This window comes from Zalophus californianus, chromosome 10, assembly GCF_009762305.2.
Source record: "Zalophus californianus isolate mZalCal1 chromosome 10, mZalCal1.pri.v2, whole genome shotgun sequence".
NCBI classification, from domain to species: Eukaryota; Metazoa; Chordata; class Mammalia; order Carnivora; family Otariidae; genus Zalophus; species Zalophus californianus.
The window spans coordinates 7,110,983-7,132,902 of record NC_045604.1 but is presented as its reverse complement, the minus strand read 5'-3'; the positions used below and the strand labels follow the sequence as shown (position 1 = coordinate 7,132,902).

At 45.1% G+C, this 21,920-nt stretch overlaps 2 protein-coding genes across 5 annotated transcripts in view; both read right to left on the bottom strand.

The window, feature by feature from the left end:
• The window catches only part of HSD17B7 (hydroxysteroid 17-beta dehydrogenase 7), a 31,075-nt gene extending 27,999 nt beyond the window's left edge, over positions 1-3,076 (bottom strand). Inside the window, exons 1-2 of the mRNA XM_035722538.1 lie at positions 2,954-3,076; positions 1,059-1,262 (exon numbers count right to left, since the gene is read on the bottom strand). Coding sequence (XP_035578431.1) covers positions 1,059-1,262; positions 2,954-2,988 — 239 coding nt within the window. The 5' untranslated portion in view covers positions 2,989-3,076. The remainder of the gene's footprint in view (positions 1-1,058; positions 1,263-2,953) is intronic.
• Positions 3,077-7,224: 4,148 nt separating this feature from the next.
• DDR2 (discoidin domain receptor tyrosine kinase 2) overlaps positions 7,225-21,920 on the bottom strand; it is a 147,766-nt gene continuing 133,070 nt past the window's right edge. For all 4 annotated transcript variants that reach the window (XM_027612090.2, XM_027612089.2, XM_027612088.2 and 1 more), the window contains 4 exons: positions 19,801-19,992; positions 19,277-19,511; positions 15,996-16,145; positions 7,225-14,027 (listed from right to left, as the gene is read on the bottom strand). In XM_027612090.2, the coding sequence (XP_027467891.2) occupies positions 13,893-14,027; positions 15,996-16,145; positions 19,277-19,511; positions 19,801-19,992 (712 nt within the window). In that variant the 3' untranslated portion in view covers positions 7,225-13,892. The remainder of the gene's footprint in view (positions 14,028-15,995; positions 16,146-19,276; positions 19,512-19,800; positions 19,993-21,920) is intronic.

The window sequence follows — 21,920 nt, the reverse complement described above, 5'->3', positions numbered from 1 at the left end:
ATCATTGTCTGAGAACTTTATTTCAGTGCATGATGACAACTCGGGTGAGGGGCCCCTTTGGATCACTACATCTTTATCTTTGGGGTAGATACCCAGTACTGCAATTGCTGGGTCACAGGGTAGCTCTATTTTCAGCTTTTTGAGGGACCTCCGTACTGTTTTCCAGAGCGGCTGCACCAGCTTGCATTCCCACCAACAGTGTAGGACGGTTCCCCTTTCTCCGCATCCTCGCCAACATCTGTCGTTTCCTGACTTGTTAATTTTAGCCATTCTGACTGGTGTGAGGTGGTATCTCATTGAGGTTTTGATTTGTATTTCCCTGATGCCGAGTGATGTGGAGCATTTTTTCATGTGTCTGTTGGCCTGGGATGTGCTATTCTTGACTGAGGATGAAAGTTCTTTTCTGCTAAGTGAGGAAATATAACTAAATCTATACAAAACAGAAAGACAGCTGGCTGAGAAGGTTCGGGGAAAGGAATGCCTGAAATCACCTGATTCGAGCTCAAAACTTCCATACTGACTGTAGGGTCTTTACCTCAGTAAGGACGGTTACTGTACAGCTTCACAGACTTGGAAACTCAAAGTTATAGAAGAGAAGGGGATATGGAACCTAGAAAATCTCCTCGGTGTTTGAGGAAGACGATGTGGCAGAAAATTCTAGGAGAAATGACATTTCACAAGAGGCTAAGGCTGAAACTAGAAGAGCGGGGTGAGAAAACCAGCTCTACCTTTGCTTTGTAACTTGTGCAACTGCAACAGGGAAATGCAAATGGGCTAGCAATCCCCATACATAAAACACAGAGTTGTTACCATCATGTCCACACAACTAATCACACATCAAGGTGTATTCAAATTAATCCTCAAGGAATCATCGCGATTATGACTGAGCAAGAAAATGTGCTCCTGGGACACCACGGGTCACTCCGTACGGATCTCCTCAGCGTAACTTCTTACACTGCACCTGGTATAAGATGTTTAGGTTTTCCTCTCCTTTTTACTTCATTCACTGCTGTCTCATGCAGTCGCGTGAGAGAAAACCCGTCAAACAAGAGGCATACCTTTGCTTGAGCTCCCCGGCGGCCCGGATGACTGACTGGAGGTTGCTGACATCCACCTGCACGACGCTAACCTCGGCGGCGGGGTGAGCGGCCAGCAGCGCCGCGCGGACAGCCTCCGCTTTGCCCACGTTCCTGCACGCCAAACACAGGTGCAGCTCATCGTCTTCCTCCAGCAGCCGCTTGCAGAGCGCGAGGCCAACGCCACTGTGAGGACAATTCGGAGACAGAACACGCGTTCATTCAGATGGCGCCAAATAGGAGGCATTGCTCTCTGGTCCAGAAAACCGCCGTTGTCAACATGAGCTGCCACGAGGACCCCAGGCAGAGGAAAGAAGACTCAAACATTATTCAAGGAAGGAGGGACACGCCCCCACACACAACTTGAATAGTCAGTCACTCGCCAGGGAGGCTGTCCAGTTTGTTTCTGAGAGAGCACGAGCGCTGTCTTTTCATCGGGCGGATTGCATTTTGTACTTGTTACGACACTCCTCAAAGGGAGTGAGTACATCACCAGCAAGAGCCGAAACGAGCATCGCATTAGCCGTTTCCTGCGTGCATGTTTTACTTTGCTGTCTAGGTTCCTCAAGGGCAAGAGCTCTACTACCTGTTGGTATCGCTGCCACCATCCAGAGCACAAGCAATTCCCAATAAGGAATGGGTGAATCTTACAGTAACACAGCAGGAGGCAAGTCCCTCTCAACTACTATGATCGAGTAACAGGAAGAGAAAAAACTCAACATGATTAAGCAGCAGGTAGGAAGAGGAAACATAAGATGGGCACCAGGTAAGAGCAGGAAGATGAGGGCACAAGACAAAGACAGATAAACGACTTCAGAAATGGCATCTGAAACCACACAGTAAATGAGGACACCACTCAGACCAGCGGCGCTGAGCACAACCAAAGCCTGGGCCTTGCCAACAGACCGTCAAATATATTTACCTTTATTCCTCCTCACTTGAGGATAGTAGGTCTTTACAATAAATATCCAAGTGCATACGTCACAATATACGTTAACAAAAAGAAACACAAAAACAGTCGACTCGCTAACGGGACTTCAGCTTAGGAAGCACCCGGCCAGTTGTTCAGGGCGCTCACAGACGCCTGCCACGCCGGCTGAGCCTACATGGATGCGGCTAAGTAAGCGAAAGCGGACTGACTTTAGATGACATTTGACATATCCTCTGCTTCAATCCCTCCAAACCTCCCACTGCAACAGGCAGAATGGTTTGGTCGGTGTCATCCTCCCCACATTCTTCACAGAAGTGTGGATGAGGAGTAAAAGCAGGGGACCGAAGAGGCGCAGAGTCCACACGGGCGGCCCTGGAATAATTAGGAACTGGCGGTGATGGTTATTTGCACTCCTGCCACGCCTCGCCAGGTAGAGGTTTACTTTTTTAAGAGCGTGTCTAGGTGTCTAGCTTTGTGCTGGGTGGAATGACACCTCCCCCCCCCACCCCGTCGCACTGCTCATGGGTGTTGAACCTTATCTGGGGGGCAAAGCCTTGCACAGATACAACACTCGGAGCACACGACGGTGGCGACGCTAAGCGCCGGGCGCCGAGGTCGACACGGACCAGCTGGAGGAGGCGGGGTCCGCGTGGGAAGCGCCCTCGTCCTGGACACCAGCAGGACCCCCGCGACGCTCCAGTTTTCCTTTCCGCCGTCACGTTCAATGCCAGCACTGGTTATTGTGCGCCTCCAGCCGCCGCACGCCCGGAGCGGGCGCAGCGAGGACCCGGGGACCGCGGGGCAGGGGCTCGCGCGAGGTCCCACCGGGCAAGGCCGGGGACGCGTGCTCCCAGGGGCGGTCGCCTGCGGTGGCCCGGCCCTGTACTTCCCGCTCCCTGCGACTCCTGACCCGCCGCCGCCGCCGCGGCCGCCGAGGAGGCCTCACCTGCTGGCCCCGGTGACCACCACCACTTTCCGCATGGTCTCCCTCCCCGCCGCCGAGCCGCGCAGGGGCCCCGCCACCTCCTCCGCAGCAGAGGAATCCAGTCGCCCGCCGCGGCCCCGCCGCCGCCGCTGTCCAATCAGAGCCCGGAGGGGCCCCCGCTCCCCTCGCGTCATCGACTCCCCGCTGGGCCCTCCAATCGCGGCCCGCCGTGCGCTCCGGGAGCCGGGGCCAGGGTGGGGTGAGGTAGGCCGAGGGGCGGGGCCGGGCCCGAGCCAATCCGGACTCTCGTCGTCCCGAGGCGGCGCAGGTGTGCGGGAGGCGCCTGCGGGCCGCTGGGCGGGTGTTCCCTCAGCGGAGGGCTCGGGTGCGGGATTCGTGGCACGCAGGGGACAGCAGCCTGCCACTTTATTGCCGGAAGGGCTCGGGATATTTGCACAAGAACGCTTTAATTTTAGAGGCAAGATTTGGGTCTAGGAATCAAAGTTTGGGTATTATCTGCTTTGCTTTCCACTCCTTTTTGGAAGTGTAGATCCAGGCACTGCGCCGTTTTACAGACCAGCTTCTGATCCCGGACCAGTTCTTTCTCTTTAAAAAATCATCTTTAGGGCGCCTGGGTGGCTCAGTTGGTTAAGCGACTGCCTTCGGCTCAGGTCCTGATCCTGGAGTCCCGGGATCGAGTCCCGCATCGGGCTCCCTGCTCGGCGGGGAGCCTGCTTCTCCCTCTGACCCTCTTCCCTTTCATGTACTCTCTCTCTCTCTCTCTCTCATTCTGGTTCTCTCAAATAAATAAATAAATCTTAAAAAAAATAAAAAATCATCTTTGGAAAAGTGAACATTGATTTCATTAATTTTATGTGGACCCATGCATGAATAACCAATTTTCAAAATTTGGAACGTGGTATGAATCAGAGTATCTAAGAACTTCATAGGACATTGCGAGGGTATACTGTAAGCTCCTACTTAAGTGTTTCTCAAACTCTGTGGTAAAGGACCCGTTTTGTTTTTCCAAGCCATCCCAGATGGGTACTTTTGGAAAATACAGTAACAAAAGCATTATTAGAAAAATGAAATAAAAAGCGAAGGGTACAAAATACAAGCCCCAATTTTTTTATTATTAGCTATGACACATAAAAGAATCTTCTGCCAAACTGCTATTAAAGTTTCTAAGGCTTACTCTAGGTTTCTCTATCGTGCATTGGTAGCAAGGTGACCATCACTAGTCTAGGTTCACACTAAGTAACTCCACACCTCATGTACGTTCTAGGGAACGTACTTTTTTTAAAAAAGATTTTATTTTTATTTATTCATGAGAGACAGAGAGAGACAGAGGGAGAAGAAGGCTCCCAAGGAGCAGGGAGCCTGATGCGAGACTCGATCCCAGGACCCTGGGATCATGACGACCTGAGGCCGAAGGCGGACGCCTAACCATCTGAGCCACCCAGGCACCCTAGGGAACGTACTTTAATCTACTTCATGGCCTCTTTCAAAGTTTCAATTATTTATGCAAAGCAATGATCCCTAAGCAACGTGAGACTGATATAATTTATACTGGCTTTTGAAATCATAGAGGTCTTGATTAATTTGATATTGTAACAGCATTCCAGCTCACTTCATGTTTATGCGCTCCTTGCTTGCTGACCTAAGTCCCATGTTCTGCAACAGAACTAACCTACTTTCCTTGCGATTGGCAGACCACTGGCCTTAAGGAGTGAAGAACCGAACTTTCCCAGAAGATAAGGTCTGACTACGTTCAAAAACAGCTGCCACGAATACCAGCAGGTCTGTTCAGGGTCATGTTGACATACAACTAACCACAACTAACCGCTTGGGCACCTGCTTCTCCTCCATGCAACCCTCCCCCCGCCCCTTTCCCCATGCCTTCCCTTTTAAAAGCCTCCACCTTGGTCTGGATGGGGCAGATGGTCTTTGAGAAGCTAGTCCACCGTCTTTCCAGGTTGCCGGCTTCCTGAATAAAGCAACCTTTGCTTTCCCACCATCACTTGTCTCTCGAGTGTTGATTTCAAGTGGCAAACAGCTGAACCGGAGTTCAGAACAGGTTCTCTGTCCAGGAACAATATCGGCTAGTTTAGTAATACTTTATCCTATACCAATAAAATTATATTCAGAACATAAATCAATTATTTGAATATTAGATTCCTAAATCATTAAAACATCTTTACTGTTATCTGCGTGGAACTCAGCTCCTACCCTTATGCCACTTACAACTATTCTAAAGAGACCACGCTTTGACAATATTTTCCGGGAGTCCTAGAGTAAAATTAACCCTAATCTTTACAGTCTAGACCCAAAGGATCCTTTTAAAGTGTCCTAGGGCTCAGAAGTGACATGTAGAAGGAATAAGAGTTGCGGGGCTGTCCTATGAAAAACTCATTCCTACAAAGAAGGGGGAGGGCCCAGGCTCTGGAGATTCAGCATCACCACAATTTTGGGATGACAGCCAGTATAGGACCCAGTGTGAGTTAAGTGAAGACAGGAAGACCAGGGCAAGAGTGGCAGTCCCCTACTAGCATGATGTCCATCCAGTCCAAGTTAGGAAACCTTGCTCTTTGCTTCCCTGTTTCAATTCAGGTTGGGCCTTTCAAGGTTCCTGAACCTTCACAGGATGGGCTGAACCACTAGAGGTGCCGGAGAGACCAGGAGAACAGAAATCTGTTGAAACAGATGGCATTGAATTTTGTATTTTAAAAATATTTAATCACATGTAGGACACCTCAGTAACGTTTATAATATATAGTTCATTGAAAGGTGAGTAAGTGTGGCTTTCATCGTCCCGAATTAGTCATCTTGAGTTTACACTGTTTATGGGGCTGTTTTCCTGGAAACCGGAAGAGGAACCTTGTACGCAGTGACCCCGTGTACCCCTGGCAAACCTTGGCCCCTCGAACAGAGTAGAGTAAATATAGCACTCCTACCTTTGACTATTTACTACCTTATAAGTAAATTTGCCTCTCCCCTAAATGCTGAAACCAATCTCTGGTTCCTTTGATGGTGCCTGACACAGTCCTTAGGTAGACAAAGATGAGTAAAGGTACCGTTAGCACCCAGGACAGAGCTCTATTCTGGGTCCTTAGAAACCTCTCAGAACTGACTTGCCTCTGGTTAAAAACAGAGGCAAAGGAACAGCTGCCGGTGCGGCCACATAGCTCTTCTCGTGGGTCTCTCATCTGTCTCCTCTTCAAATCACTACACATTCAGCCTGGCCCAAACCTACTCTGAGAATGGGATTCTACCCATTTCACTGGATAGGAAGAGGTACACATGTTGCTTAGACATAAGGAGTTACTCCATGCGACTCAAGGACCAGAAAATAGGTGTGTAGACTTCTTTATCAAATATAAAATGAACATAAAATTCTAAGTGGCAATCAATCAGTAACAAATTACATACTCAGATCAATGCATGGCATATAGATGCCATATCGTGTACAAATACATATCACGCATACCTTCCTTTAAAGTTTGACAACAGGTGTTGACAATACAATTGTATCTCTTTGAACATCTCTGCTGTTCCTGTTTACTTTTTCCTCCTTTGCCTCCAACCCCACTCCCACTGCACAGATACTTGAATCCCTGGCCTTTAGCCCTAGAATCAAACCAGACACTCTGAGGGGCAGAGTGTGCCTTCGTGAATTATTGTTGTCCTCTGAGGATTCTCTGAGAATTTTTATCCATTCTCTTATCTATCATAACCATTGCTGAAAAAATATGTCATTATTCAGAAAATTAAAAGGATAAATATATTCTTCAGGGACCAAGTAAGAAACATGTTTTTTTCTTTGGGGTAGGGGATTGGTTCATCTTAGTTTCTCTTACAAAGACCACGTCTGTATTCTGGTTGTTCATAGTTTTTGTTGCTTTTTGAGGGCCTGGGTGGTCTTGAGCCAGATGACATTTGGATTTAGAAGAGATTTCTATGTATCAAACAAGACCACTTTGTAACAACAACAATAAAACATCTGCAATTAATTCTGGACTGGATTCTCCAGAACTGGACTAATGAGACAACCCAGAATCCCAATCTCTAGTACGTTTGGATGTGCCAGGGACCAAGATGCTTTTCTTCCAATAAACAGTCAAGTAATATGTGAGAAGCCTGTGTAAGTAACCCTCTGCTGGATATCCCCCAACGAACAGGCACGCACACCACGCACACACCACACTTCCTTGGCTCCATTCCCGTGCCCCATCAGGTCTCCAAAGAGACTGTAAGGAGTAAAGGTAACCAAGCCCAGAGCTGTTGACACAGAAAGAAGGATCCATCAGTAGCATATTTCTTTAATCATTGTTATTTACAATTTATCATCTGACAGACTTACAGAGAATAAATAAAGAAAAGAAAATATACAATTGGTATCTTGTTTCTTTTTCTAATACAGAGAACTTTTATGTATTCTATTTTGGAATGACTATGATAGTTTTAAGCAGAGATCAATTGGTTTGCTCTTTACCCCTTGACAAGACACATCATCCTCCAAAGCCTACAAAACGAGGCCCAGATATTCCCTCCTCATAGGAAGAGTGAGCCTTGTTGGTTCAGAAACTCAATCCTCAGAAAAAGTTAGCAGACAACAGGGTAGAAGAACAGGATATCATGAGTAGTAAGGGACATAAAGTGAATAGGCTAGGTTACAAACTCTTGGGTGTGTTTACAGGAATCCTACCCAATTCCAACTATTTCTAAGCCTCTTTTCAAGAAAACAGGTGATTGCCTTATCGCATTGTGCTTTCCCTTGGGTCTCTGCAAATTCTTCCCTCATATGCTTTTGTGAATACGGGTAAGCACAGGCTAGCTGGGGACTTTGATCCTTCTCCTTTAGAGGTTCTTGACAGGCATCTGCCGGAGAAACCAGAAAGCTTGTTTCAAAGAGGCTGGGCTTGGGGCCAGAGTCCCTCCCTGCTCTTGATGGGGTATCTTGTAGAGAACTGCCTTGCACTGCTGTCTAACTACCCCAAAGAATGAGGTATCTCCATAGATCCATTTCATCCTTAGAAAATATACAAATGGAGAATGTACTTCACCAGGTACGAGTCTGGGCACTCTTCTCTCTTTCTTCGTTTGAAAATAAACCCTCTGCATTATAGCAAAGCAGTTCTACCTAAATTCACCGCAGTTATGTTGGATGACAAGTTTCGGTTTCTGCCTTTTATTCATTCCAAAAACAATACTCAGCAAATATTTATTGAGTGCTTGCCATGTGCTTGGAACTTGACAGGACATGCGGTAGGTAGTGTGAACACAGGAATCATCTTGCGACCCACAAATAGGGCAGGTGAAAGATGCCATCACAAAACTCACAGTTGTTTCAATTCCCCCCCACCCCAGGTTATTTCTGTGTTTACAGTTAATTTGGTCCAATGTAGCTGTTATTCCACTTAAGAATTGATATTTTGGCAAATGAAATGTCTCTACCATTCTGAACTTTGTGTTTCATCACACACTAGAGGACTCTTTGCCATTGTACCCTATTCCTTCCACAAGCCAGCCCTGGCGCCGTTAACTAAGGGCCACCCAGCTCTTGCCCAAAATACTGGTTTACCCGAAGTCCCCCGACTGCCACCATTACAAACCCTACTCACTTAGAGGAACTGCGGGGACCATCCAGAATGCCCCACACCTGATTCTCTAGCCAGCAAGCTCCATGCAGGTCTCACTGTCTCCGTGTTTCCAAATCCTTCTAAGTTGTTCTCGGATTGTTCCAGATGCTAAAGAGCCAAACTAGTCAGAAAATGTGGAAGCAGTCTAGGCAGGATATTGCTCATTGATAAAGGAACAGATTAATGTGTGATATTCTCTTTAGAATTTTGTAGAATTATATCCAGATAGTGTTTTTCCTGCTGCATCCAAGCAAGGCCGGGTTACAAATTAGAAAGGGATGAAGTATCCAGAAACTAAATAAGTACATGTAAAAAAAAAACTGGTGAAATCTGAGTAAGGTCTGTAGTTTAGTTAAGAGTATTACGAATGTCAACCTTCTGGGCTTGAAAATAGACAATGGCTATGGAAGATGTTATCAATGGGGAAAGCCTGGTGTTAGGGTAGGGTTGCTCTACTATTTTCCCATCTTCTTACGAGTCTTAAAAGTATTTCAAAACAACAAGTTGTTTTGTTTTGTTTTTTAAGATACAGCAAGTAAATAATTACCCACCACTTGTCTGCCACCAAGCAATGCAGCTAATTGTGCCAGAGAACTCAAAATGCCAAAAATCCAATCACCGTTAACCATTCTAGTCTCTTTCTGTCTTGATTCAGCATTCCAAGACATTTACCAAGTGGAAAAGACATTCATCTGTTTCTATAAAAATGTTAAATTTCAATTCAGAAGGATTTCCCAGCATAGATCAGGATCTGCAAATTCCAGAAATATTTTGGGACCTACCATATGCCCTGCGAGAAGTCAGGGGTCTTACTGAAGAGACCAAGATGGCAGGTACATAAAGATAAATTCAAGTTCGGATCAAAGACTTATGTTGGAGTAATCTAAGCCCTAACTATAAGTTTCTTCATTTTTTTTTCAGTTTTGGGAAAAACAGATGCTGTTCTGTTTTAGAATATTTCCTTGGAACATCTTCATCTCTCCCTCTTGCAGACACTCCCCTTCTTCTGTTCCCCTTTACTCAAAACACATGGCTTAGCCCCACATCATGGCTTTCTTGTGGGAAGTCTGGATGGGACTAGAAAAACACATGGTTCCAACGTGGCACATACCTCTTTGCGTAGATATCAAACAAGACCCAGTCTTGTCTAATTTCAGCCCATTGTTTCAATGTTTCCCTGTGGCCTTTCTGGGCACAGCAGTGATGGGCATTATTTAAAGGGGATATGGTTAACAGAAACAAGAGAAGGGGGAAAGAGACCCATGAAATGCCATAAATTCCCTATCTCTAGGTCTTCATTTCCAAAGTGGCACTCGGGAACCAGTCTAGTTCAGGCAAAGGGTTGGTTTCTTCCCGCCACGGGGATCCCCAGCACCTGCAGGGGTGCAGAAGCCACTGATGCTCTAAGGGCCCCCTCCCCCACCTCCTCGGAACCGCGAAGACCCTTCCCTGATGGCTGCTTATGTGTTTCTGTCAGGACTTGCCCTTTCTGAAAACTCTGAAAAGCTCCCCTCCTTTTCATACGTCGCACCTGCCTTTTCATTTTTCAATAAATACTTTTATAATCTCTATCATTCAGAATTTCTTTCTCTATACACAGCTATCCTTTTTATCTTCAAGACACTTGCTTTTCCTGCCCTCTCTCGGACCTCTTTTCATGCTTCAGCACGGGTTCTCACCTGCGCCACCTGTTTCTACCTTGCCGCCCTGCCCCGCCCTGCATCCTTCCCTGCATACCCTCCCTTAGCTCTTTCTGTGTCGCCTTCTCTCTGGTTCCCACCCGCCTCCCCCACTCAGCCACGTGCACATTCACTGCTTCACTTTTGACTCCACTTCCATACAATGCTCTTTGTTACATTGTCTCGTGCACTTGTAAGTGACCTTTCCACGGCACAAAAACCACATTCTCTCCCTGGTGCCTCTTCCCACTTCAGATCTCATCTGATTGCATATGTGTCTGGACGGCACATCAAGATGTGGACCTACTTGTCAGCCCATTCACTGGCAAAAGTATAAATTTAAATCCACAAACACAATCTGGACATAAACTATTTCATGTATGTCATCAAGAGGACAACTCACTACACACGTAACAAAGGCCCCTGGTTGGCTGTCCCTTTTCCTATGTACATTTCTAAAAATTCCCAGCTACATTCTTGTCATCGAGGTTGGAGCTGCTTTTAAATTCGACATACTAAGCCTTCACCACGTCCTCTGTTGGGTCTGTTGGGTCTGTGCAGCGAGGCTCTTTGGGTCCGACCACAGGGCTAGACCCTAGACCTGGGCCTGTGATCAAAGAGTCTCGGTGCCGGACAATGAGTGTCCTCCTCCCGAGACAGGGTCACTGTACGGGAGAACGCATGCTTGCCAGCCACTTGAAACAGATCACTCTGTGACTCAAGGCCAGGGAAATCCAGACACACTAAGTTGATTTTCAGTATTTTTTTTTTTTTTAATATGGGACCATGGAACGCAGTGAATTGAGGCAGAAAGGTAAGAAGAAAGAAGGGGCGAGATGAGGCGAAGACGGGGATATGATGTATTCTCTCGCCACACAAGAAATTGTGGGGCACGGTCTGCAGGGAGCCCTCCCAGAGGCATGAGGATGAAGGAGGATAGGCTGTCTGCCCTGATTTCAAGGCCCTTTGATTCTACTGAAGTGAGGTGATTAGGCAGGGAGTGCCCGGATAAAACACTACTTCTGGGTGTTTCTGTGAGGGTGTTTCCAGATGACATTAGCATTTGAACGGGTGCATTGAGTGAAGCGCATTGCCCTCTCCCCGGGCGGGGGCTCATCACATCCACTGAGAGGGGTGGGGGAATAGATGAAAAAGACTGCGGAGGGGGGAATTTGCGCTCTCTGCCTGACTGCTGAGCTGGAATGTCAGTCTTCTCCTGCCCTCTGTTTCTCAAAACTTTCCTGGGTCTGCAGCTTGCGGGAGGCAGATGGTGAGACCTTGAAAGTCCATAATCATGTGGGCCAATCCCTTATAATAAATTATATATATCTATGTATATGTATCCTATTGGTTCTGTTTCTCTAGGTAACTCTCTAATACATGAAGTTAACCCTGGTCTTGAAGGCAGAGGATAGGGGATAAGAACGTGTCTGGCCCTGCACATATGAACTGAGATATGTCTGTGGAAATGCCTGGTAACACTTCAAAGCACTGTACCCGTGGCAGCTGTGTCTGTTACCATTATAGTGAGTTCCCTGCATGATTCCTTGTGCTGACCACGATTTTCAGAGCAGGAGAGGACCAGATAAGGCAATCCGTATCAACTGTCGATTATCCAACCCACCCTGCACATATCAGGACTGGGAGAGGCTTCAAGACCATCTAATCCAAAGTCCTCATTCTACAGAGAGGGAAACAGGAAGTCCAGAAAGGTAAAGTGACTTGTCCAAGGTGACACACTTGGCTTGGGGCAGAAGTAGGACCAAAGATCCCAAACCAACGCTCTCCTGACTCCCAAACCTACAATCTCCATAAAATTAGTCCTGGGAGAGACTGGAACCCAGAGTCAAAGGACAGCGATGGGGGCAGGTATTCACTGGGGGCAGGTATTCACTAGGGTCAGAAGACCATCTGGGGGATTTGGGAACTTTGCTTCTGCTGCAGCCTGGAGCAATGCTGAAGGCTGAACAAGGAAGAACAGTCAAGTCCCTGAGCGACTGTGCACAAGGGGGACCAGGTGAGGGCTCCAGAAACAGACCCAAGGAATCAAGACTATTTCTTCTGAGCTTGGGAAGTTTATTCTGTAAGTTTTTCTTACAGAAAAACTTGAGAGGCCCCCTTTCCTGCTTCTCACTAAATCTGAGCCCTTGTGGAGCTCACAGTCCATTCTGAGGGGACTCATTTGACAGTGTATCAGTCTCCATGAATTCTGAACCCAGACCGTCCCGATTTCTCTTCTGCTGGCCGCACCATCTCTGAGGCCAGAGTGTGTATGAAGCAGGAGCAGCAAATGACTTCTCTTTCGTGCTCACCCTGTGTCTCCCTGAAATCAAGGACTCTTAGGGTTAAAAGGACATTAAATATCATCTCACACAACCATTTACCTTGTGTTTGAAAGCCTACATCTCTCTTGCCTATTCTTCAGCCTACATCTGAAGCTCTTCAGTGACAAAGGACTCCCCCCCCCACCCCCCACCCTCTGGAGGTGGCCCATTCACCCTGTGTGTTCTGCTGGTTAGGCTTTCTCTAATAAGGAGTAGAAATCTATCTGCTTGTAACTTTCCCTCACTGGCCCTCATTGGTCAACATTCTGGAAATGCGCAGATCTACTCCCTATTACACACAGCCTTCAGACATGGGTTCCCTAGGGGATGTATCCACTTAGAGAAGATGAATTAAAGGGCCTGTGATCCAGACATCAAAACACCAGTCTTTACTGATTCAAAACCAGGCTCTCACTGAAACACACACCTGATAACATCTGAACAAGAAGAGGACCCTCTGCAGAAATCACAGGTGACTAGCACACCTGTTACCTGTCCTCCACAGACCTCGTTTCCTATATCCATTCTCTGTTCAAGAATCCTTCCGTGCACGAGATTCTTTTTTGGCAAGTGACAATTCCCCTTCATACAGCCTTGCAGTAGACATTCTCTCCTACGCACGTCCTCTGTGTTGCCTACACATATAGACCATATCGACCTTACCCTTGACCCCTGCCCACAAATGAACAAACACCCGCTCCAAGAAGCGGGAGTTTCTCAAGCATGTATCATCTGCTTTGACAGGAGAGGGAAACACAGAGGGTAGGACATGTCCAGAGGGTCAAATTAGGAAACCAAGAAATCTATGATCAGTTGCTGAATACCAACCATTGCATCCGATTCTCCACACTTACCGAGTGTTTTCCCTAAGCCTCATCTCATGTTTCCTAAGACATTAGTATTCTTCAAGTTTTTCGTTCTGAAAATACATTTTAAAAGGTGACATGGGAAAAATATTGTAGCATCTGCACATTTATAAACATAGCATATTTAACCTTTATAAATTATCTAAATTGTCTAGCCTGCTATCCAACACTTTGGTATGTTAAGTAAGATTTCTTTACTAGATTTTATCTGCCCTAGGCTTTTTTTTTTTCTTTTTTTAGTTCTTTAATGTAAAAAAAAAGAGTATATATGGGTCGGGAATAGAGAGTGAGGGAGTGGAGTGAAGGGAGGCCAGGGACAGAGAGAGAGAAGCCAACAAGCCTCCGTCTCCCAGGCCCATTCAATGTCCAGATGGAGTGGCTTAGGCGTGGGTGAGTGGTAGGTCTCATGAGAAGGACCTGGGCCATTGGAATGTCGCCAGGCAGTGAAAGCATCACTCGTCCCCTTGTTGAAGGAGCAGAAGGTGGATTTCCTGGAACGAAGGACGGTGCTTGGTGTCTCTTCTCCAGCAGCTGAGCATCAGCTTATACACAGAGTCAGGGCAAATGGCAGGCTGGGGGAGGTAAGTCTTTGAAAACAAAAGTGCACAAAAAATAAGAATGTTAAAAAGAAGGGCAAAAAGGAAGTGTAGTTGCACTGTGATTTTGTTTGCCTCCCTCCCTGCTTGAACTTGAAACAAGCTTGGTGTCTGCTCTTCCCACTCCTGTCTTGGCCCCATCCCCTTCCCTTGTGCCTCGTTGTCTGGACAAGGATCTCCTGATGAACCACTCTGAGGTCTCTGTCACCACACAAAAGATGAACCTGAAGCAAAAAGAGGTCTCAGACTGAAAAGCAAGTGGTTAAAACACGAAATCCTGTTTATGGCCCACGCACGTTGAGGTTGATCTTGGCCGAGCCAATCATGGTGGGCGGGGGGCGGGGGGGGGGAGGTGCGGCGGCACGTTGTCTCAGCTCCTCCACTGTAATAGGACCCTAGCCGGACGCAGGCCCTGCAATGTATCCATGTGCCAGGATGTATCCATGTCGCTCCTACCGTCATGTTCTCTGTGACCCCCTCCCCCAGACTGGGCCACAGAGAGGAGTCTGCTGTCCACAGAGTGAGTCCACCTCGCAGCTGATAGGGTTGAGAAATGACTGTCCCTGCACTCTAATATCAAACATTTAAAATGTGAATACTGAAATGTTAGTAATAAAACTTAAAGTAATTAAATGTTGTAAAATGTAATCAAGTGTAAATTTGATAAATTATGTTTAGTAATTAATGTGCTCAATTTAATAAATTTTTATTGACAATTTAAACTCACACCTATAGGCAAGAAGCTTACTCAGCATATAATACTAATATTTGATTTTGACCTTGGCTTCACTCAAATACTAAACTTCACTATTCGACCGTTTGGTGGTTGGTGAAAATATATTTGGTTCACTACTAGTATTTAGTGAAGACGAAACGGTGGGCCCTTTTAAGCAGAGTATTCAAAACTAAATAAAGAAAAATCCTGGAGATTGTTAGAAATTAAAATGAAACAAGGTCAACCTGAGGTCATGACGGATTGGTCCAGGAGGAAAAAATTCTTTTCCTTGGTCCACCCACTTATCTCTGCCCAGAGGAGTAACTTTGCCCTCTGTCATGGTAAGAAAGCAATTATTTTTATAACCAAGAAGATAATTTGGATCCCCTGCTCCCAAGATCTCTACAAAGTGTCAAGATAAAATGAAATCCAGGACCTCTCCCTCTTATTTTCAACCTCCTTATTGTCTTATCTCTTGTCCTTCCCTTATCTTTTCTTGCTTCAATGTATTTAAGCCACTTCAGCCATCGGAGAAGGGAGCTTTTCTTTCTGCAAAAGCGTCCTCCCCATCCCCGGCTGTCAGCTTGAGCTGCCATGTTCCAGGGTGCTGTGGCCGGGCCACTCTGGGAGATTCAGCACTCCAGCCACCTCAACAAGCCCTAAATCCTACATCTCATAGGGACTTTACAAACTGAGCCAGCCAAAGAAGTCTTAGACTATCCTGACTGGGAATTGGGATCCTTGTCAGCATGGGGATCCAGCTTTTCCCAAGTTCTGAGAGGCCACGGTCCAGGATGCACCTGATCGTCTCTGGGCATATAATTCTAGAAACATTGCTAAATATTTAGTCCAAACCAAATTATTAACCACTGCCAATAAATTCCTTATTCACTTGAAAACTTATATTTTTGTTTGTATGTATTTCAACCAGGAGGACAAACCACACAGTCTAGATCAAGAAATAGAGCAAACACGAGAGAGAGAGGATTTTATTTCCTGATATAACTAACCCCTCATATCCTCCAATGACCATGGGTTGCCATATGGATAAAGCAGAGTGTAGGGCTGGCTGGGCAGGAGTCGGGGTACCTCTCGGTCTTTCACGTCATCTGGATAATTAGTGACCAAAGACTGCCATCCACGTGGCCCATCCCAGCTCAGGCTAACCGGCTAAGTCAAGACTCTCTTCCTCTCGCCTTCTGGAGCACCCAGATCCAGACCTGGCCATCCCCAGCAGTTCTCACCTGCCTCCCTTGGTCTCGGAAGAACTCTCCAGTATTCTCGATGACCTGCTCATCTGACAGCTGGGAATAGGGCTGCTCCTGGCAAAAGGTGAATGTCTCCCACAGAGTCACCCCAAAGGCCCACACGTCGCTCGCTGTCGTGAATTTGCCCTGTTTATGCAAGGAGAAGAAGAGGAAACCAGAATAGCCTATGAGTGACAAGAGCAGGTAAAGATCCACGTGACCTGTTTACCCCATTCCACTACCCAGGCCAAGAAACACTAAAAGTGCCACGATGTGTATGGAGAATCTAAAACGACAAAGTCAAGTTGTTCTGACATCAAGCTGCAGGCCACTGTCTCGCCCTCCTGTTCTCAGCTTAGGTCTGCTTCTCCTGCCGATGAGATCCCAGGGCTGAAAGAGGTGCAGCCAGAAGCTATCTGACTCTCCCACTGAGTGTCAGAAGCTCAAACTTCAGGCCGGAGGGCAACCTTGGGAAAATGCCCATGGGAACGGCAAAATAAGAATGGGAAAAGGCAATCATTTTTATGTTAAAGGTAGAGGAATCTAGTTTAAGTGCCAGGAGAGGTCTCTGGGAGAATCCAGGACCCTCACTTCCCAAGTCAGTGAAAGTCCCAGTCTTGAAGGGCAGACCAGCATGTGACAGCAATGGGATTCAGGTGTAATCGGCACGCATAAAATTGTGCAAATTTCCTATTCAGTAAATACAACACTCAAGTACATGATGTTATTCATTCTTACTTTTTCAGATCAGAGAAGTGAGACAAGGGAGGTTTACTAAAAATCTCCTAGAGAGTAAGGCCATGAGTAATGGAAAAACCGAGATATAGAACAGGATCCTGTGAATCTCGCACTAATCCTCTTTCACAACACTATACAATACCTTTAAAGGGAGCAATGCTCACTAATCACATTAGAGGTGGGTAAAATATGTGCTTCACATACAGAGATGATAAAGATCCTTGTGAGGATTTATGTAAACGGGGGTATATCACAGCATCGGTCGTAATCGTGGGAAACTGGAAAGCACTTACATATCAAATTACAGAGATGTTATTAAATTATTGTATAGATACATACACTGGAATATTACATAGCCATTAAAACCATGTTTTTGAAGAATATTTACTGACATAGGAAATGCTAGGGATATAGAATTGTATGCGCATAGCATCATCCTGGTTATGGAATGTAATTATCTGTACCCAGCAGTCCCCCTTTCCACGATCTCAGTTACCCACAGTCAACAGCGGTCCAGAAGCAGAGCATCTGCCTTCTGATGGATCATCAGAAGGTCAGTAGTAGCCTAACGCTACATCACAGTGCCTCACAAGGCACCCACTCCACCTCGTCATGTAGGCACTGCAGCATCTTTTATCGTCACAAAAGGAAGGGTGAGTGCAGTGCAATATTTTGGAGAGAGAGAGAAACCATATTTACATAACTTTTGACAGTATATTGTTATGATGTTCTATTTTATTATTAGTTACTGTTTTTAATCTCTTACTGTGCCTGATTTCTATATTAAAATATTAAAATATACATATTATACCTTTATCATAGATATGTATGTATGGGAAAAAAACATAGTATGTATAGGGTTCAGAGCTGTGTGCAGTTTTAGGCATCCACTGGGGGTCCTGGAACATATCCCCTGCAAATAAGGGGGAGACTACTGTATATATACACATATACACATACATACACATGCATATACACATACACATACATATGCACACACACGTATATACACACACGTGCATATGCACATGTGTGTATATACACATACACATACATATGCACATGCACACATACACATACGTATACGTGCATACACACATGTATATACACATACACATACATATGTGTGCACACGTATACACACATACGTATACACACATACACACATGTATATACACATACACATACATATGCGCACACATGTACATACACATACATATGCACACACATGTATATACACATACACGTACGTACGCGCGCACATGTATATACACATACATATGCGCACACATGTATACATACATACACATACATACACATACACACACGTATATACACATACACACATACACACACGTATATACATATACACATACATATATACATAGACACATATACACATACACAGAAATGTGTGTATAGAGAACAACCCTCAAAGGAAATATGCCAAAATACTAATAATGGTTATCTTGGTGAGAGAAAGGGAATGACTATACATATTTTTTCATTTCAAATTTAATTAATGAATCCTTTGAGAATATGAACAAGAGATAAACAGATTAACTACAAATGAACAAAAGCTAGGTTGCTCTCAGGCTTTTCTCTTCAATACTAAATGACAAAAGACAAAATTACATGTACACAGCATTGTAGGAAGTAAATGTTTAAAGTCTAATAATTCCATGAATCAGCCAAGTGGTGTAAAATCAACAATAAAATGTCTCAAATATGCATGGTCAGAAAATATACCCCCAAGAGAGACATTTGGGAAAAAATTATTCACTCGTGGTCCAGAATACCAAGAATTGAATAAAAATTATAAAGCAAAAAATGATGAACTTAAAATAAAAACTAAACAGTGATAATCATTAAAAGAAACATATAGACGTCAGTCTAAATACTTCATTAGAAACATGGTTATGAAGTTAATACAGAAGAAAAATATTTTGTGTAGATATCATTAATTGATAAGGTTTTTAATAACCTAGATTAATGAAGACCAATCAGTAGGTCGAAAGGGTAGAGAGAAAAAAAATGATCCTAAATCCCTTATGATGATAGGTGCATTTTTAACCTTTTCCCCAAGTGTCCTGTAGTGAGAGTGTTACATTTTATCAGCAGAAATAGGCAAGTGTTAAAAAATAATAATAATTAATACACCAAGTAAATTATCTCAAGTCAGAGAAAATATCAGCATCTGTTGTTTGCTCCCTACAGGTTTGTCCCTATGGGCCATGTGCACCTGCCTATACGTCAGTTGCTGAGGTAGGGCTTAAAAATGTGAGGAACTCTGGGGTTCCTGGGTGGTTCAGTCGGTGAGGCATCTGCCTTCGGCTCAGGTCATGATCCCGGGGTCCTGGGATCAAGTCCCACGTCAGGCTCCTTGCTCAGCAGGGAGTCTGCTTCTCCCTCTCCTTCTGCCCTTCCCCCGACTCATGCTTCCTCTCTCTCTCTCTCTCTCACTCTGTTCTCTCTCTCAAATAAATACATAAAATCTTAAAAAAAAAAAAAAAAAAAAAAAAAACCTGTGAGGAACTCACCAGCAAGATGCTCTCCCAAGACATCCAGCGGATGGGGAGCACTGCCCGGCCCTGGATCCGGTAGTAGTCACCACTGTACAGGTTTCTGCTCATTCCAAAGTCAGCTATCTTGATGGTATAGTTCTTACCCACTAAGCAGTTTCGTGTGGCCAGATCTCGATGGACAAAATTAAGGGAGGAAAGGTACTTCATGCCAGAGGCAATCTGGGTAGCCATAAACTTCAGGTTGGCATAACTGAGGGAATAAAAAAGAAGAAAGTGGCCTATGGGAAGAGGAAGCCGTGAGAGGCACTCTTTCTACAGGTGGTACCGAAGAACTGGAATTTCAACCTCAACATCCTTTCCCTGTTCTCAGTGACTCTCTTTGCTTTCTCCCAAAGGGCAGCGGCACCATTATTTCCTGATTACTAGACTCCCTGCCATGCCAGAACACTGAGGAACTTTAACATTCGCTGCTCCCCATCTTCAGAGCCCAGGTTAATCTCATGAACACAGGGAAGAGATGGGAGACCTGGCTTATATACCTGACAGTGGGTGCGTTGCTGGAGGCAGAACTGGGGGGTTCGTGGCGGGAAAGAAACTGATTGAGATCTCCATTCTCCATGTACTCAGTGATCATGCAAAGCGGGTCGTCGGTGATGCACACGGCTAAGAGGCGGATGATGTTTGGGTCCTTGAGCCGGGACATGATCTTTATCTCCTTAAGAAAATCATTCCTTTGGACGACACAGACATAGGTAAACCCAGAGGTTTGCCAGGGTTAGAGACAAGAGGGGGAAAAAGACACAGCAAAGCCTAGTCCTACCCATTATCCCGAGTCTTGTTTCCCTTGGGATAACCTTTGAGAGGACAGAGAAGTTGGTGCCTAGAAACTATCTCATTCTATACACCCCAGAATAGTATGCACCCTTACGCAACTATAATCTTTTTGAGAACATGAACCATGACCTGCTCACATTTGCATCCCTAGAATCCAACAAAAGGCTCACCACGTAGAAAGTGATTACCATTTGCTGAATCAAATACATGCTGCTAAAAACTAGTCTGCAAAATGAAATCTTTCCCTGGAAATCATATCTTAAGTGTACTGGGGTATTTACCTTTTTAAAAGCCATGGACTCACTCTACTAATAAAGCAAAGAAATTTTTTATAAAGTGAATAATGATCCTCTGGTTTGTCTGGTAAGTCTTTATTTTTCTCATACTGGCTGTTTGTAGTACAGGACACAGCAGCAGTCAGTCATAACACACACTGAGCAGCCTGTTCAAAACAGAGCTGTTTAAAGCTCATGGTGGTAATGTGGAGTCATTTCAAAAACAGTACTCACTTGACCAAGACTGGAACTGTTTGAGGACCCCACCCCTGAGTCTCAAAATGTGCTCTCACCTGCCCAGGAACAATATTTGGGTCAGTGAGACCACCAGCGCACATTCTTAAAACTATCAGAGCAGATGAGTTATGAATCTCCTGTGAGTTTTCTAAGAACCCTGGATTGGGAGTCATACTGTGTCAATATAAAACCTTTGAAATCAATGTAGTCCTGATGTGACACACCCCCTCTTTAATTCCCCCTCCACTCAAAACCAGGGGTTTCCACAGCTTGTGGAGACCAGAGTCTAGGCCACCCTTCACTGCTAAATTGCAGTGGGCACAGGTGGAGGGACACCAAACCTCACCAACCAAAACAATGGGCAAAGGCTTTGTTATATCTTATGTTTTTTTTCTTCTTGCTACTCTCTCCAATTGTGTGCTAAGGTTAGTATTAAGAATATTCCCTCTCTCTAAGGGACCCAGAGGATGTCATTTTTCATGCATACTAATGTCTTTAAGATTGAGGTTCTCACAGTTAAAATTCCAGTTCTGTTCCTTCACCTTTCTTTCTTCTTCATTCCACATCCTGTCTACTGCAAGACTTTTTTTTTAATTAATTAATTTATTTTTTAAATTTTATTTTATTTTATTATGTTATGTTAGTCACCATACAATACATCATTAGTTTTTGCAAGACTTTTAATGAAACTCTACCCACCATTCTTGGCATTTCCAATAATTTGGGGAAGAGGACTAACAAGCTTTCTCTCACGTTGAGTATCAGTGAGACAAAATCAAGTCAGCACAAAAGGGAAAACACATACATTACCCAGATGTGCAGACTTTCCTGAGACACAGACAACCAGCTTTCAACCAGCATGCCTCTCTGGGTGAGGATTAACTCACCATTACTGTAATGGAAAGGCTGTCAGACAATGGAGTATGGCTGGAAACTGCAATTTATGTAGTAAAGGATCCAAGAGACTATTAGCCAGTTTGGGACACTGCTAAAGGCCTGTAGGATCCTTTTGCTTTGAGGTCCATGGATACTTTTCCAAGTAGAGGTCGCTTCTCATTTTGGGGGTTGCTGGACATAGAAGAAAAGGAGCATAAAAGAGAGAACAAAGGAATGAGAAAGTGAAAGGAATAAAGGAGAAGGGAGGACACTTAGCAAGAAAGTTGTGTGTGAACGTGGAAGTCAGCCAAGAGGCGGTAATGACATTCGGGAGTACGTCCGTTCATCATGGTCGAAGGAGCACATATTCAGGCTCTGTGCAAAGGGAGTTCAGAAGTCAACCCGCTAATTCAATGGAAAGTGGACACCTGCATTTG